This window comes from Salmo salar, chromosome ssa15 (assembly GCF_905237065.1).
Source record: "Salmo salar chromosome ssa15, Ssal_v3.1, whole genome shotgun sequence".
Taxonomy (NCBI): domain Eukaryota; kingdom Metazoa; phylum Chordata; class Actinopteri; order Salmoniformes; family Salmonidae; genus Salmo; species Salmo salar.
Genome location: NC_059456.1, coordinates 31614259 through 31632938, shown reverse-complemented (window position 1 = coordinate 31632938; position 18680 = coordinate 31614259). Strand labels below are relative to the sequence as shown.

General features: G+C 45.2%; 1 protein-coding gene across 2 annotated transcripts in view; it reads right to left on the bottom strand.

Annotated features, from left to right (window-relative positions):
* Window positions 1–252: 252 nt before the first annotated feature.
* Window positions 253–18680, bottom strand: part of LOC106571242 (serine/threonine-protein kinase D3) — a 76502-nt gene continuing 58074 nt past the window's right edge. The window contains exons 6-19 of one of the 2 annotated variants that reach the window (XM_014144035.2): window positions 17978–18170; window positions 17503–17580; window positions 16512–16692; window positions 15626–15749; window positions 15419–15496; window positions 13960–14236; window positions 11236–11288; window positions 9465–9537; window positions 8899–9005; window positions 4903–5064; window positions 4323–4421; window positions 3785–4052; window positions 3030–3115; window positions 253–2828 (exon numbers count right to left, since the gene is read on the bottom strand). In XM_014144035.2, coding sequence (XP_013999510.1) covers window positions 2655–2828; window positions 3030–3115; window positions 3785–4052; window positions 4323–4421; window positions 4903–5064; window positions 8899–9005; window positions 9465–9537; window positions 11236–11288; window positions 13960–14236; window positions 15419–15496; window positions 15626–15749; window positions 16512–16692; window positions 17503–17580; window positions 17978–18170 — 1953 coding nt within the window. In that variant the 3' untranslated portion in view covers window positions 253–2654. The remainder of the gene's footprint in view (window positions 2829–3029; window positions 3116–3784; window positions 4053–4322; window positions 4422–4902; window positions 5065–8898; window positions 9006–9464; window positions 9538–11235; window positions 11289–13959; window positions 14237–15418; window positions 15497–15625; window positions 15750–16511; window positions 16693–17502; window positions 17581–17977; window positions 18171–18680) is intronic. The other variant, XM_014144036.2, reaches the window with a different exon arrangement.

Genomic DNA, 18680 nt, shown 5'->3' with positions numbered 1-18680 from the left:
AGTTCCCTCAGTCCCTCGACCAATTAAATGATCAAGAATACTTGCTTGTTTTCAAAATGTCACTAAAATAGGATGCATTTGTGTGTTATGTTGTATGGCCTATCTTACACAGATAACCATTCGCTGTAGTTTCCATGAGTTCTCTTACATAAAGGTAGAATATGTTCCTTTGTCTGGAACACCGCTATAACCTGATAAATAAGACCAAGGGGACACGAGCTGCAAATGAAATAAGTAGTAAATTCTCTTCAGTACTGTCCGAGGCATTTATTTATTATTAGATATGTGAATATTGAAATATAGAAAACATTGACATCTGCCAATCCAGTGGCAACACAGACTAAATTAATCTCAGGTTTAAGTCATCACCCTTCTACGTGTGCTTTGTACTGAACATACAGTATGGCAAACATCATACCACAACATTGTTTCACAATCCAAAGGGGTGGGTTGAGACTGAAAATAGACTAATACCAAAATAGGGAGTGTGAAGACAACATATTGCAGTTTCAATTGAGCCATTTGGTGTTTTCATAAAACAACAATCATAATTTTTGTCCCTGCACACAAAATTTCAGTCATCTGATACTATAAATGAAATGAATGCATTCATTGTATTCTGTATTGTCATGAATATGTAACTGGGTTAGTATCCTGCATATGACTGCACTTGGTTCCAGTGGTGTCAAACGTTTTATTTTATTTAGAATGTCTTCGTATGTCATCAACCGCTATTAGCATGGACAAGCTGTACGGTCATCATTCAAACGGACGTGCCCATGACGTGCCCGCTGTTGGCTTGTTTGACATAGTACAGAGTACTCAGTCCACTGTTGGCTTGTTTGACATAGTACAGAGTACTCAGTCCACTTATCCGCTGTTGGCTTGTTTGACATACTACAGAGTACTCAGTCCACTTATCCGCTGTTGGCTTGTTTGACATAGTACAGAGTACTCAGTCCACTTATCCGCTGTTGGCTTGTTTGACATTTTACAGAGTACTCAGTCCATTTATCCGTTGCTGTCTTTTTATCCAACCATGCTTTGTCACTGATCAGACTTTGACAGCATCCCAAATGGCACCCTATTCCCTATATAGTGCACGGGTTTTGACCACAGCTTTGGTCAGAAATAGTGCTCTATATAGGGAATAGGGTGCCATTTGGGATAAATCTTTTGTGAATCTGCCGGACTGCTTGACCTTGCAGCTCCCTCACCGGGGTACAGCAGCAGTTCTGGCATTGAGTGTGGATCCAGTCAATCATCCGTAAAAACACAATACCACACATGTAATGAAATGAGAAGGAAAATAAATAAGGCAGAGCTCCGAGAAGGTCACATCAGTTCTTGAACAATTTTTTTTTTCTCAACTATCTTTACTTCATTGAACAAAAAAACAAAAATTTGTAAGCTATGGCTGAGAGCATAGAATTAACATCTAAAATTCCCTAGGCTTGGTCCTATCAATGTTTTTGTGACACTTAGCACTCTACTCCATTCAATTGACATCCAGAATTCCATATAAAAATAAAGGTAGAATCATAAGAAATGTCATTATTTCTGTGGGAAGGTTTCTCAGGCTTTGGTTAGACCGGTATCATTTTCGCAGGATTCTTTTTCTCAGGGGGGGTTAAGACCGTGTGTAGCAGCTGCTGATTGGTTCACAACTTCATTCAAAGCATCCAATAATGGAGCCAGAGATTACAGGCATTAACAAATAGTGCAAAAACATTGAATAAGCTAAATATATTCAATATATATTCAAAACATTAGCATATTTTGTATGTTTTCGAGTTCAACAGCCTTACATGAAACCATTGGAAATAAATGTTTTCAAAAAATAGCACATGGTAAATTTACAATTCAATGTAGTCGTGAGATTTCAAATACACATGATAAACTAACAACATTAGAAAAATATGCTATAGAAGCTGAAATGTCTCTTGGATTTGGTCCAAACCATCTTCTATTGTAGCCATTTTTCTGGGTTGAATGGCAGTGCAAATGTTTATTACTGTTGCTGAGGGATTCCCCAACTAACCAACCACTTAGGGTTTGTCTTTCAGGCTCATGAGACAGACTGTATATCAGGGGTATTCAACTCTAACCCTACGAGGTCCGGAGCCTGCTGGTTCACTGTTCTACCTGATCATTAATTGCACCCACCTGGTGTCCCAGGTCTAAATCAGTCCCTGATTAGAGGGGAAGAATGAAAAAATGCAGTGGAAATGGCATCTAGGTCCAGAGTTGAATATGAAGGCTGTATATTATGGCTTGTAGAGAACACAGTCCGTGGAGAGAGAATCCACATACCTAAGGTCTCTGGAATGTGATGAAAACCAAACAACCTGAAGATACTCGATCGTCACGCCTTTCCTCACAACACCACGAATGTGTTCCCATGTCATGCTACTGTACCACCACACAGCTGCCTGTCCGCTGCAGCACCTCCTGCCTGTTCCATGTGGTAATGCACAATGACACCTTTATGCAAATACATATAGGGTACATGCATCTCTCCCTGTTTAATCTTACAGTCTCAGCCAACAGTAGCAGGTTCCAGGGACCCAAGCACCAGCCATGGGTCTCCGAGTCTCAGGATGCCCTGTGAACTCCTCCTGAAACGTGCAGCCTGCAGGCAGTCCTCCCAGCCACTAGGGGTCCTCCTCCATGTCGTCCAGGTTGGGCGCCATGATGAAGTGCTTGGGATAATGCAGGCTCTGCTCGTCAGCGTGCTCCTCCCAGCGGGCGTCGTCGCTCTCGTGGGTGATGTAGCGCTCCCCTCTGCGTGTCTCAAACTCCCGCAGGTCCAGCCACGTCTGATAGTCCTGGAGGAGGGAAGGGAAGTGTAGGGGGAGTGTATTGTCATTAATAAACTGCAAGGCGAAGTACAGGAGGACTTTCATAGATCCTTAGATGGAGTAAGTTCTATTTCCATAGCAGAGTGAACTGAACATCATAGACATGTGTTGCATTTAATGATGTGATGAACGTAGTGTGACAAAGTAGTCACTGTGCAGGTGCGTTACCTGAAGCCAGGGGTGACTGAGGGACTTGTCCACACTGTAACGCTTCCTCATCTTCACCTGGAGGAGGTTGTTGATCAGGTCTGTGGCTGTGGGTATGGATGGACCAACATGGTCAACATTGACATCAGAAACAAGTGATATCTACATTTCCATCCAGCACAATCTCCCTCTACTCTGGCCACTCCAGACTAGAATGAAATGAATGGCTACCTCTAGGTTGAGTCAATTAGGACTACAAAACTATTCTGCTGTTCTCAGTCTCAAAGGTCCAAAGACAGTTCCAAAGACAGTTCCAAAGACATTTTAAAGAGAGCAGTAGGCCTCTTTTTCCTGAGGTGGGAGATTGAAAGAGGACACACCCTGAGAGGTGAAGACCAACTGTTAAAACCCCAGCAAATGTTATCTTTATTTAACTTGGCAACTAATTCTGATTTACAATGAGGCCTACCCCGGCCAAACCCGGCCAAACCCGGCCAAACCCGGACAACACTGGGCCAATTGTGCGTCGCCCTATGGGACTCCCAATGACGGCCGGATGTGATACAGCTTGGATTCAAACCAGGGATTGTAGTGACACCTCTTGCACTGAGATGCAGTGCCTTATACCGCTGCACCAATCGGGAGATAGGTAGATGGATGGTCTACTGGTCGACCCACACAGGCAACATCCCAAATGGCACCCTATTCCCTACTATACATATGGGGGCCCTGATCAAAATATAGGGTACCATTTGGGGTGCATGCACTTCTCTTACCCTCTCCAGAGATGTCCTTCCAGGGGTTGGAAGGGTACATGAAGGCAGCATTCTGGATCTGGTCGTTGATGTCCTCGTCCTCATTGAAGGGGAAGGTCCCACTGAGGCTGACGTAAACGATCACACCTACCGACCACATGTCCAGGGAACGGTTGTAACCTTTACTGCGTAGGACCTCGGGTGCCAGGTAGGCGGGTGTGCCGACCACAGAGCGCCTGAACGACTTCTCGCCAATGATGCGAGCGAAGCCAAAGTCACATAGCTTCACCTATAGGAACACACGTTGGAACCAAGGCCATCACTGAGCTGTCATTCCTTATAGGTAACTTCCATTTTCTATTATTTAGTTAGCAAAGTAATAAGTGATTGATAACAAATTCTCTTTTACAATAACAACCTGGTTAAATAAAGCAATAGCATAATGAGTCAGTACTTCAGTTAGCTTGTTGTGGTGGACCACAGATTTATGTAAATAGAACATAGTAACAGAATCAGTATTGCATTGCATCATGTTGTGGTGGACAGGTCATGCACTCACCTGAGGGAAGGGCTCCGCGGAGGCCAGCAGCACATTCTCAGGCTTCAGGTCACAGTGGACGATGTTCTTAAAATGGAGATGCCTCAGAGCCACTAGGATCTGTGGGTCAGGAAGCACATGGGGTGACTTACTTCTGGCTGAGCTATGGTACTTGTCATTACAGTGGCTGTACACTGGCTGGGCTGTAATTGTGTAATTACCTCTAAAAGGCACTCCTAAGGCAGTGGTTCCACCAACTGAATTTTGCTCTGCCTAGAGTAACCCTGAAGTACCCCTTCATGTGCATTTTAACAGTAGACCTATGGTCTCATTAGTCTTCTTAAGTACCCCCTGTTGATTGGCCAAGTACCCCCTGTTGATTGGCCAAGTACCCCCAGGCGTCCTAGTACCCCTGGTTGAGAACCAATGGCCTAGGGTAAGGATTTGGGTAACTGTTATAGATACAGTGTAATAATGATTAATTACAATAGTTATTACATTGTACTTACAGGAACAATTATAAAGTAATAAAAACACTGTATGCAAAGTGTTACCATGTTGGTCATTACGAGGTAGATCACAGATAGTACTGAGTAGTGACCTGTGTGACCAGGAACTTGGTGAGACGCTCGGGGAGCTTGCTCTTCTCACTGGACAGGATCATCTCCAGCATGTCTCCATGGAGCTTCTCCATGACAACAAAGACCCTCTCGGGGGTCTCGAACATGCACTCCAGGTTGACGATGCCAGGATGGTGAAGGTTCTGACAGGCAGGGAGACAGGGATTCAATTAAATATGTTTAAAAGATCATTTATCCCTGATGTGCAATTAGAGGGAGAAGACCTGGGAGACAAATACACTATGGGCTGGGTGACAGATGACCTCAACTGACAGATGACCTCAATGATGAGCAAAGTGATGCATGCACACAGTTATTTATTTATTTATTTATTTATTATATATATATATATATATATATATATATATATATATATATACTGCTCAAAAAAATAAAGGGAACACTTAAACAACACAATGTAACTCCAAGTCAATCACACTTCTGTGAAATCAAACTGTCCACTTAGGAAGCAACACTGATTGACAATAAATTTCACATGCTGTTGTGCAAATGGAATAGACAACAGGTGGAAATTATAGGCAATTAGCAAGACACCCCCAATAAAGGAGTGGTTCTGTAGGTGGGGACCACAGACCACTTCTCAGTTCCTATGCTTCCTGGCTGATGTTTTGGTCACTTTTGAATGCTGGCGGTGCTTTCACTCTAGTGGTAGCATCAGACGGAGTCTACAACCCACACAAGTGGCTCAGGTAGTGCAGCTCATCCAGGATGGCACATCAATGCGAGCTGTGGCAAGAAGGTTTGCTGTGTCTGTCAGCGTAGTGTCTAGAGCATGGAGGCGCTACCAGGAGACAGGCCAGTACATCAGGAGACGTGGAGGAGGTCATAGGAGGGCAACAACCCAGCAGCAGGACCGCTACCTCCGCCTTTGTGCAAGGAGGAGCACTGCCAGAGCCCTGCAAAATGACCTCCAGCAGGCCACAAATGTGCATGTGTCTGCTCAAACGGTCAGAAACAGACTCCATGAGGGTGGTATGAGGGCCCGACGTCCACAGGTGGGGGTTGTGCTTACAGCCCAACACCGTGCAGGACGTTTGGCATTTGCCAGAGAACACCAAGATTGGCAAATTCGCCACTGGCGCCCTGTGCTCTTCACAGATGAAAGCAGGTTCACACTGAGCACTTGAAAGACGTGACAGAGTATGGAGACGCCGTGGAGAACGTTCTGCTGCCTGCAACATCCTCCAGCATGACCGGTTTGGCGGTGGGTCAGTCATGGTGTGGGTTGGCATTTCTTTGGGGGCCGCACAGCCCTCTATGTGCTCGCCAGAGGTAGCCTGACTGCCATTAGGTACCAAGATGAGATCCTCAGACCCCTTGTGAGACCATATGCTGGTGCGGTTGGCCCTGGGTTCCTCCTAATGCAAGACAATGCTAGACCTCATGTGGCTGGAGTGTGTCAGCAGTTCCTGCAAGAGGAAGTCATTGATGCTATTGACTGGCCCGCCCGTTCCCCAGACCTGAATCCAATTGAGCACATCTGGGACATCATGTCTCGCTCCATCCACCAACGCCACGTTGCACCACAGACTGTCCAGGAGTTGGCAGATGCTTTAGTCCAGGTCTGGGAGGAGATCCCTCAGAAGACCATCCGCCACCTCATCAGGAGCATGCCCAGGCGTTGTAGGGAGGTCATACAGGCACGTGGAGGCCACACACACTACTGAGCCTCATTTTGACTTGTTTTAAGGACATTACATCAAAGTTGGATCAGCCTGTAGTGTGGTTTTCCACTTTAATTTTGAGTGTGACTCCAAATCCAGACCTCCATGGGTTGATAAATTGGATTTCCATTGATTATTTTTGTGTGATTTTGTTGTCAGCACATTCAACTATGTAAAGAAAAAAGTATTTAATAAGATTATTTCTTTCATTCAGATCTAGGATGTGTTGTTTAAGTGTTCCCTTTATTTTTTTGAGCAATATATATATATATATATACACACACACACACACACTGAGTGCAGAAAACATTAGGAACACCTGCTCTTTCCATGACATAGACTGACCAAGTGAATCCAGGTGAAAACTATGATCCCTTATTGATGTCACCACTTCAATCATTGTAGATGAAGGGGAGGAGACCGGTTAAAGAATGATCTTTAAGCCTTGAGACAATTGAGACATGGATTGTGTACGTGTGCCATTCAGAGGGTGAATGGGCAAGACAAAAGATTTCAGTGCCTTTGAACGGGGTATGGTAGTAGGTGTTAAGGAGCACCGGTTTGTGTCAAGAACTGCAACGCTGCTAGGTTTTTCATGTGTATCAAGAATGGTCCACCAACCAAAGGACATCCAGCCAACTTGACACAACTGTGGAAAGTATTAGAGTCAGCATGGACCAGCATCCCTGTGGAACACTTTCGACACTGTGTAGAGTCTATTCCCCGACAAATTGAGGCTGTTCTGAGGGCAAAAAGGGGAGTGCAACTCAATATTAAGAAGGTGTCCTTAATGTTTGATAGAGCTCTAGGGTTCCTCTGTGGAGATGAGAGAAGCTTCCAGAAGGACAACCATCTCTGCAGAACTCCACCAATCAGGCCTTAATGGTAGAGTGGCCAGACGGAAACCACTCCTCAGTAAAAGGCACATGACAGCCCGCTTGGAGTTTGCCAAAAGGCACCTATAGACTCTCAGACCATGAGAAACAAGATTCTCTGGTCTGATGAAACCCAGATTGAACTCTTTGGCCTGAATGCCAAGTGTCACGTCTGGAGGAAACCTGGCACCATCCATACGGTGAAGCACGGTGGTGGCAGCATCATGCTGTGGGGATGGGAGAGTAGGGTTAGGGTTACACCAGTCTCAACGTCAACAGTGAAGAGGCGACTACGGGATGCTGGCCTTCTAGGCAGAGTTGCAAAGAAAAAGCCATATCTCAGACTGGCCAATAAAAATAAAATATTAAGATGGGCAAAAAAACACAGACACTGGACAGGGGAACTCTGCCTAGAAGGCCAGCATCCCGGAGTCGCCACTTCACTGTTGAAGTTGAGACTGGTGTTTTGTGGGTACTATTTAATGAAGCTTCCAGTTGAGGACTTGTGAGGCGTCTGTTTCTCAAACTAGACACTCTAATGTACTTGTCCTCTTGCTTAGTTGTGCACCGGGGCCTCCCACTCCTCTTTTTATTCTGGTTGGAGCCAATTTGCGCTGTTCTGTGAAGGGAGTAGTACACAGCGTTGTACAAGATCTTCAGTTTCTTGGCAATTTCTCGCTTGGAATTGCCTTCATTTCTCAGAACAAGAATAGTCTGACGAGTTTCAGAAGAAAGTTCTTTGTTTCTGGCCATTTTGAGCCTGTAATCGAACCCACAAATGCTGACGCTCCAGACACTCAACTAGTCTAAAGAAGGCCAGTTTTTTTGCTTCTTTAATCAGCACAACAGTTTTCAGCTGTGCTAACATAATTGCAAAAGGGTTTTCTAATGATCAATTAGCCTTTTAAAATGATAAACTTGGATTAGCTAGCACAATATGCCATTGGAACACAGGAGTGATGGTTGCTGATAATGGGCCTCTGTACACCTATGTAGATATTCCATAAAAAATCTGCAGTTTCCAGTTTCCAATAGTCATTCACAACATTAACAATGTCTACACTGTATTTCTGATCAATTTGATGTTATTTTAATGGACAAAAAAAATAATTTTCTTTCAGAAACAAGGACACGGACACGTACACAGGGTTTGTTTTCATCAACTAACACCCCACTCCACATAGTGGATATGATGTGTATGTACCAGGGTCCACAGGCTCACTCTGAAATCTGAAAAAGTCAAACATTTCTTCACAAGAGTCTTTCACAAATCTAGCATGAGACCACAAAACCGAATCTCTATGTTTCACTACTGTTGTGAAGTGAAACAATAGTGAAACGTAGCTACTTTAGATTCCCAGGCTATCAGGGTCTAGACTGGCTGTAAAATAGCCAGGCTTCTCTGTCTTTTATCTACCTGGAGAATGGCCACCTCGTTCCTCAGCTGGCTCTCCTGCTTGGTAGGGAACCTCATCTTGTCGATGATTTTGATGGCCACGTCTCTCCCAGTCTTTCTGTGTTTACCTACACATGAGAATGAACAAGATAAATCACAGGCTACTCGCTGCAGACTGTAGCAAATGAACTGTCTGTATTTCTACCTTTGTCTCGAACTATAGAACAAACAGAGAAAGGAATTCTACTAATAAAAGTTGATTTGCATAACATAGAAAGAAAAATAAGTAGTCTTCCCCTCCCAGTGATTGAAACTATAAAGAGAGGAAACGTGGATGGATGGATGGATGTACATGAAGCCAAACGGAAGGGAACACTTCCTCTACCTCGCTCTCCAACCAAGGTGCATGAAATGAGGAGCAAACTGAACTCTTGGGAGGACAGTGGAAGTTGATAAAAGTGCTTTGTTATTGGTGAAAGTAAAACCAAACCATTTCGGCCCTTTAGCCTTCATCAGGGCTGAATTTCATCTCCACTTCACCATGTACATGAAGCCAACAGAAATACTGTAGAGTCAGTCTGACTTACCTCCATACACAATCCCAAACTGGCCTGACCCAAGGACCTCATCAGCAAAGATCTGGTAGACTGAACTGATATCCTGAAAAAGAGAAAAGACATACAGTGTCCTCGGAAAGTATTCAGTCTTATTCTAAAATTGATTCAATTGTCGTCGTCCCCCCCTCATCAATCTGCACACAATACCCCGTAATGACAAAGCAAAAACAAGTTTTTAGATTTTTTATATTTTTTTCAATCACATTTACATAAGTATTCAGACCCTTTACTGAGTACTTTGCGGAAGCACCTTTGTCAGCGATTAGAGCCTCGAGTCTTCTTCGGTATGGTGCTACAAGCTTGGCACACATGTATTTGGGGAGTTTCTCCCATTCTTCTCTGCAGATCCTCTCAAGCTCTGTCAGGTTGGAAGGGGAGCATCGCTGCACAGCTATTTTCAGGTCTCTCCAGAGATGTTCGATCAGGTTCAAGTCCGCGCTCTGGCTGGACCACTCAAGGACATTCAGAGACTTGTCCCGAAGCCACTCCTGCGTTGTCCTGTTGGAAGGTGAACCTTCGCCCCAGTCTGAGGTCCTGAGCGCTCTGGAGCAGGTTTTCATCAAGGATCTCTCTGTACTTTGCTCTGTTCATCTTTCATTCAATCCTGACTAGTCTCCCAGTACCTGCCGCTGAGAAACCTCCCCACAGCATGATGCTGCCACCACCATGCTTCACCGTAGGGATGATGCCAGGTTTCCTCCAGACGTGACACTTGGCATTCAGGCCAAAGAGTTCAATCTTGGTTTCATCAGACTAGAGAATCTTGTTTCTCATGGTCTGAGAATCCTTTAGGTGCCTTTTGGCCAGTTCCAAGCAGGCTGTCGTGTGCCTTTTACTGAGGAGTGGCTTCCGTCTGGCCACTCTACCATAAAGGCCTGATTGGTGGAGTGATGCAGAGATGGTTGTCCTTCTGGAAGGTTATCCCATCTCCACAGAGGAACTCTGGAGCTCTGTCAGAGTGACCATTGTGTCCTTGGTCACCTCCCTGACCAAGGCACTTCTCCCCCGATTGCTCAGTTGGTCCTTGCGGCCAGCTCTAGGAAGAGTCTTGGTGGTTCCAAACTTCTTCCATTTAAGAATGATGGGGGCCACTGTGTTCTTGAGGACCTTCAATGCTGCAAACATTTTTTGATACCTTTCCCCAGATCTGTGCCTCGACACAATCCTGTCTCGGAGCTCTACGGACAATACCTTCGACCTCATGGCTTGGTTTTTGCTCTGACATGCACTGTCAACTGTGGGACCTTATTTAGACAGGTGTGTGCCTTTCCAAATCATATCCAATCAATTGAATTTACCACAGGTGGACGCCAATCAAGTTGTAGAAACATCTCAAGGATGAATAATGGAAACAGGATGCACCTGGGCACAATTTCAAGTCTCATAGCAAAGGGTCTGAATACTTATGTAAATAAGGTATTTCTGTTTTAAATGTTTTATAAAATTGCTAACATTTCTAAAAACCTGTTTTCGCTTTGTCATTATGCGGTATTGTATGTAGATTGATGAGGAAAAACATGTATTTAATCCATTTTAGAATAAGGCTGTCAGGTAACAAAATGTGGAAAAAGTCAAGGTATTTGAATACTTTCCGAATGCACTTTATTTCACTAAACGGACATCCATCTAACATTTTGCAGATATCTAATATTTTTTATATCCCTAAATTCCTTAGTTATCAGGAAAGCTTGTGGAGCTGTAGCTATACACAGCTAATATGCTGTATTGGATAGACACTTACCACATTCTCTGTGATCTGTGAGTTAGACACTGATATGCTGATAGAAATGTCCTCTGAAGAGACAAGAAACAGATTATGCGAGGCTTCGAAAATAGTAAATGATCAAGCATTATTTGAAGCAGGACACACCAAGGACACATGGTAATGTTCTTAGTTAAGTATATTTTGATATATATTTTAATAACAACTAAATCCTAACTGGCCTGAGTGGCAGTCTGTTTGTGCTTTAATGCCAACTCGTTGTCATGCTATGGCTTGACAGCAATGGAGTTGGCAAGAGCACACAGATCTGGGACCAGGCTAGAGCCACTGTTCAGTAGTAGAAACCCGCAAGGCGAAAGCCCAGCCTGTACGTTCAGTACGTTTCCATTGGGGTTTCCATTGATTCTGAACCCAGGCCCAGCCATGGTGGTTAAGGTCATATCCAGTGTTCTATACCAGCACTCTGTCCCAGTAGTTGGCCACCAAATGCAAATCAGCTGGGTCAACCAAAGGCTGGGTTTATGTAACACAATCCATAGAGAAATATACACTGCTCAAAAAAATAAAGGGAACACTTAAACAACACAATGCAACTCCAAGTCAATCACACTTCTGTGAAATCAAACTGTCCACTTAGGAAGCAACACTGATTGACAATACATTTCACATGCTGTTGTGCAAATGGAATAGACAACAGGTGGAAATTATAGGCAATTAGCAAGACACCCCCAATAAAGGAGTGGTTCTGCAGGTGGGGACCACAGACCACTTCTCAGTTCCTATGCTTCCTGGCTGATGTTTTGGTCACTTTTAAATGCTGGCGGTGCTTTCACTCTAGTGGTAGCATGAGACGGAGTCTAAAACCCACACAAGTGGCTCAGGTAGTGCAGCTCATCCAGGATGGCACATCAATGCGAGCTGTGGCAAGAAGGTTTGCTGTGTCTGTCAGCGCAGTGTCCAGAGCATGGAGGCGCTACCAGGAGACAGGCCAGTACACCAGGAGATGTGGAGGAGGCCGTAGGAGGGCAACAACCCAGCAGCAGGACCGCTACCTCAGCCATCGTGCAAGGAGGAGCAGGAGAAGCACTGCCAGAGCCCTGCAAAATGACCTCCAGCAGGCCACAAATGTGCATGTGTCTGCTCAAACGATCAGAAACAGACTCCATGAGGGTGGTATGAGGGCCCGACATCCACAGGTGGGGGTTGTGCTTACAGCCCAACACCGTGCAGGACGTTTGGCATTTGCCAGACAACACCAAGATTGGCAAATTCGCCACTGGCGCCCTGTGCTCTTCACAGATGAAAGCAGGTTCACACTGAGCACATGTGACAGACGTGACAGAGTCTGGAGACGCCGTGGAGAACGTTCTGCTGCCTGCAACATCCTCCAGCATGACCGGTTTGGCGGTGGGTCAGTCATGGTGTGGGGTGGCATTTCTTTGGGGGGCCGCACAGCCCTCCATGTGCTCGCCAGAGGTAGCCTGACTGCCATTAGGTACCCAGATGAGATCCTCAGACCCCTTGTGAGACCATATGCTGGTGCGGTTGGCCCTGGGTTCCTCCTAATGCAAGACAATGCTAGACCTCATGTGGCTGGAGTGTGTCAGCAGTTCCTGCAAGAGGAAGGCATTGATGCTATGGACTGGCCCGCCCGTTCCCCAGACCTGAATCCAATTGAGCACATCTGGAACATCATGTCTCGCTCCATCTACCAACGCCACGTTGCACCACAGACTGTCCAGGAGTTGGCAGATGCTTTAGTCCAGGTCTAGGAGGAGATCCCTCAGGAGACCATCCGCCACCTCATCAGGAGCATGCCCAGGCGCTGTAGGGAGGTCATACAGGCACGTGGAGGCCACACACACTACTGAGCCTCATTTTGACTTGTTTTAAGGACATTACATCAAAGTTGGATCAGCCTGTAGTGTGGTTTTCCACTTTAATTTTGAGTGTGACTCCAAATCCAGACCTCCATGGGTTGATAAATTGGATTTTCATTGATTATTTTTGTGTGATTTTGTTGTCAGCACATTCAACTATGTAAAGAAAAATGTATTTAATAAGATTATTTATTTCATTCAGATCTAGGATGTGTTGTTTAAGTGTTCCCTTTATTTTTTTTTAGCAGTATATAATACTGCCTGTATTGTATGCACAGGCCAGTGGAACAAAGTCTGTATCCCAAATGGCTATGTAGTTCACTACTTTTGACAATAATCATTACATAAGGAATAGGTGCCATTTGGGATGCAAACAATCTCGATGCAAACTGAACCCAAAGACCTCGACCAATACGGCCTTCTTCTTTTTAATTGGTCTTGCAGTAAATAAGCAACTAGTTTGAGCATGTGAGACGCGTTCTTTGTGTGACAGTAGTTAACCATCAAATAACCAAACATCGCTCACTGGCGTTATACTCCTTTGTGTGACTACAGATTGTTTGAGTTTAATGATGTTATATCACTCTCCATTAATTAAATGACGGGAGGAATTTTTCTATCACTAATCACAGCCAGAGAGAAATCAAAAAAAGCTTGAAAATCCCCTAAAATCTCTTAAATCGTCTTAAAATGCCACCATTTAATTTTCCAGTAATACACTTTGAGCAGGCAGCGGGAGGTCACAGCTGCGCGCACACACACGGCCATAAAAACATACAAATTGTGTGACATTACATTTTCCTGATCTCCTCAGCAGATCCTCAATCACATTAGCAGCAGGCCAGGGTACTATTCTACTCACTGTGATCCTTGCCCTGTCCGGGGCCAGTGCCGACACTGGGTTGCGGAGTGACGGGCATCAGGGCCTGCCGGATGGCCTTCTCCCAGCCCTGGGCCACCTCCAGCCCCACACCCGTGGCAGCCAGGGTAGGGTTATGGAAGTGACCACTGTTATTCTCCCCCACGTAGTAGACCATAGTGGCGGTGATGATCTCGAAGCAGTGAGGGTTGCTGCCCTGGGCCAGGCTGTGGAAGTCCTGCGCCTGCTCCACCTGCAGGATCTCTGACAGGGGGATCTCCTGAGGACGGAGTCAAAGGAGCAGGGTCAAAGGTCACCAAAGTTCACAATGGATTGTCAGCCAATCAAACGACCCGTGAGGCTGAGGTACTCCAATCAGCTGCTAAAAAGTACACCTATAGCGTCCTAACGTCTAACTGTCCCAGGAATAACTACACTCTCAGCTCTACCAGGTCCCCTCTCTCCTCTTCTCAGCTATGGTCTTTACTCTCTTCTCCTCACTCTCTGGCAGCCTTTGAGGAATGAAGTGTGTGGGGCTTTTCAAGTCCATTTTAACATTCCGCTGCTGTAGCCGAGCGAACCAACACACCCACAAGGAGAGAGAGAGAAAGAGAAAAAGAGAGAGAGAGAGAGAGAGAGAGAGAGAGAGAATTGCTGGCCAGCCAATCGTCTCTCAGTCAGCCCAGTCTGCTGCACCCATCCGGGCCTCTGTCGCCAGTATAAGATTAACTGCTTGTGGTTTGCCGAGCGTGCCACATGACAGGGTGCTCCGCCGGGTCAGGGGGGAAGCAAAGCGCTCCCCTGATTAAAAGGCAGGACGTGCCTCCCCGTTCTGGGCACGAGGCATGCTGGCAGCCTGCCAGGCAGGCAGGGAGGGAGGAACGGCCAGAGACACCACAGGGAAGCCCCCCAGTCCAGTCCTGGCACTGACGGTCGGTCTGCCACAGGAGGAGCATGCTCAGAGATTCAGCCACAGGGCTCTCTCTCTCTCTCTCTCTACTCTGTCTCTCTCTCTACTCTGTCTCTCTCTCTCTCTACTCTGTCTCTCTCTGTCTCTCTCTCTCTCTCTCTCTCTCACTCTGTCTCTCTCTCTCTCTCTCTCTCTCTCTCTCTCTCTCTCTCTCTCTCTCTCTCTCTCTCTCTCTCTGTCTCTCTCTCAGGCAAAAAGAACATGAAAGGAGGAGAGAATAGAGAGGGAAAAGACAGCCTTGCCTGTCTGTCTGTGGGAGGATGAGGGCAACACCTTACTTTCTTCAAATAACACCACAAGCGTTACTAAAATGTTCACTACATAAATAGAAAGCAATAACTGGAATGACAGGACCTTTTCTAGCTTGTCTCCAAGCTTCACACTACACTTTAGACCTGTCACTTTTGACCTGTCAATGTCTTTTTGTTGTCTGTGTAACTTCTATAATTGGACAGAGACGTCTAATAAGAGATGTGATGACCGGTCTTGTACCTTGTAATACTTGGTTCCTGTTTCGTTCTGCAGCAGGGTCAGACACTTGCTGTCCAGCCTCCAGTAATGCCTCTTCCTCTGAAAACAAAAACAGATCACAGCAGTGAATTATCATCAAAACCTCAAATAGCATCTCTGAAAAATACTATTGACTCTCTCTCGCTCGCTCTCTCTCTTTTTTTTTTGATGATCCAAGAGGTTTCTTACCAGGTTGTCTCGGCTGGTGTAGTGGACCATCCATCCCTCCCGAACCATGGTTGTGCTCTTCCGCTTGGTTTGTTTTATGGACTGAACCACCCGCATTAGGGGGATGAAACTGCTTGTCATGGGGCTACACAAAATGACAAGAGCACGTATGAACAAATGTATGCTTACCCACTGGGCACAGACATCAGTTTTGATTTACATTTGGTTGAGACATGTCACCATGTCATTGGATTTAGGTTAAAAGTTTGTTAAAAAAAACAGGAAATGTCCTTAAGTTGATGACTTTTTGCAACTCCAGTTGTCCACATTGATTCACTTTTTTGAAGGGGTTGAAATGACGTGGAAACAACGTTGGTTCTACCCATTTTTGCCCGGTGGGTAATGCCAATTGCCAAATCATTGGCATACATTTATAAAGCTTATGTGATGTAACAACAAACTCACAAACTAATTTCATATACGAAACGCAACAGAACACAAGGAACTCCACAATTGAACGCATCTGCACACATTATACCTATTCATTTCATTAAACATCATATTCATTCCAGTCCAGTGATAGCCTGTGGTGGCTGAGTTGGGAGAGATGAGACTCTCACGGGACATGACATAAATGTAGCCAAAGACCAACTCTAGTGCCAGAAGAATGTTACAGCTTTATGTCCCACCCGGGGAGAAGAGGACTAAGGGCTCTATTCAATCTGTATCGCAGAAGTTCAGCTTTACAGCGCGATTGAAATTTAAAGGCAATGTTCCTGCGTTAGCAGAGAATGCATTCATGGTAAATGCTGCATATGTCGGCTCAACCGGAAATTACCTTTAAGTTTCTATTGCACAATCTGTAACACTTCAGTGATACAGATTGAATATGGCCCTAAGTAAGTACCTGATAGCCTTCACTGTGTCCTCGTCCTTGTCCCCATCCAGACAGGGCCCTTCAATGTAGAACTTATCGTCTGGGGTGGAGGGCTCCTCCGAGTCTTCCATGCTCTGGCTGCCCTCACTGTTCACATCACTGTTGTCCACCTCCATGGTGGTCTCAGAGTCGGGGCCAGGACTGGCCGGTTCTGAGGCAGGAGACACAGTAGGATATTGATTCATGAATGGATTGATTGATTTGAAACAATTAAGTACAACAAATCCCAGAGGATGACACATTAAATACACTTATTTCCACTGTGGTCCTCATGTGGTAAAGGTATGTACTGCTTACTAGCCTGGGTCCCTACTGTATGAACTGTACATGTGGTAAAGGTATGTACTGCTTACTAGCCTGGGTCCCTACTGTATGAACTGTACATGTGGTAAAGGTATGTACTGCTTACTAGCCTGGTATCCTACTGTATGAACTGTACATGTGGTAAAGGTATGTACTGCTTACTAGCCTGGTATCCTACTGTATGAACTGTACATGTGGTAAAGGTATGTACTGCTTACTAGCCTGGTATCCTACTGTATGAACTGTACATGTGGTAAAGGTATGTACTGCTTACTAGCCTGGTATGCTACTGTATGAACTGTACATGTGGTAAAGGTATGTACTGCTTACTAGCCTGGTATCCTACTGTATGAACTGTACATGTGGTAAAGGTATGTACTGCTTACTAGCCTGGTATCCTACTGTATAAACTGTACATGTGGTAAAGGTATGTACTGCTTACTAGCCTGGTATCCTACTGTATGAACTGTACATGTGAAGAGTTGGCTACAGTACATAGCATATGGGACCTGGCTAACTACTTACTACATGGGGGAGGCATTCTTCCACATATCCATCAATACATTCAATACACTGGGGGCAGAAATGCTTTTGACTAAATAGTGGGGACAAGTTATGGAGGCAATTTTAGGTAGCTATATACTTGAGACAAACTTACCTCCATTAAAGGAAACCTCACCAAGGCAGTCTCTTGGTATCTTGGCTGCACATCTCTTATGGCAGTTAAATTTACAATCTGAAAACATGAACATTCAACATCACGTTCACTCAACCGACTGTACGAAGATGCCATATGGACATATCTATGCACATCTAGTCACATTAAGATCTTACATCTACTGTTAATCATTTGAATTAGATCATATATTTTATTGAACCTTTAACTAGTTGAGTCAGTTAAGATCAAATTCTTATTTACAATGACGGCCAAACCCTCCTGTAACCCAGACAATGCTGGGCCAATTGTGTGCCGCCCTATGGGACTCCCAATCACAGCCGGTTGTGATACAGCCCGGGATCGAACCCGGGTCTGTAGTGACACCTCTAGCACTGCGATGCAGTGCCTTAGACCGCTGTGCCACTCAGGATCCCTCTATCTACACAACATCATTCCAGTGTTTAGAGTGCCTCACCTTTGCACTGCATGCCCTGGCGGAACAGGCCTTTCAGCAGGCGTTTACAGAACTGGCAGATGGTTGGTCTGGTATAGGTGTGCACTGAGAAGGTGTGAGGCACCTTGACCCTTCCCAGCACCATCTTCTCCATCCAGATAGGCCTGCCGCTCAACAGGCTGTTACCCTTCCCTGCCCCCTGGAGAGGGCGCTGCTGAGGGAATGAGAGAGAGAGAGAGAGAGAGAGAGAGAGAGAGAGAGAGAGAGAGAGAGAGAGAGAGAGAGAGAGAGAGAGAGAGAGAGAGAGAGAGAGAGAGAGAGAGAGAGACAGAGAAAGAAGAGAAGAGGAGAGGAGAGGAGAGACAGACCGAGAGAGAGAAGAGAGAGGGTAGGGGATAGGGGGAGGTAGCACAACGGGGAAAGGGAAGGAAAAGATAACAGATAGCACAAGAGAAAGAGAAAATTTGTTAAAAAATAGGAAAATCATTCCAGACATTACTATACTGTGTATTTTATGTTGTATCATCTCTACAGACTGTAATGTTCTGAATAACATCTCACACAGATTTTATTGTAAAGTATTTTCAGTCACCACTTCTTTAGAAAGGTACTGGACACACAGGCAGGAGAGAAGTAGCCGGTGTAAAACAAAAAGGAAGAGATTTCATTGGGCGACGATGAACAGAGCTTATGAAAAGGCTTTGTTTCATCAGCCTTGACTGGG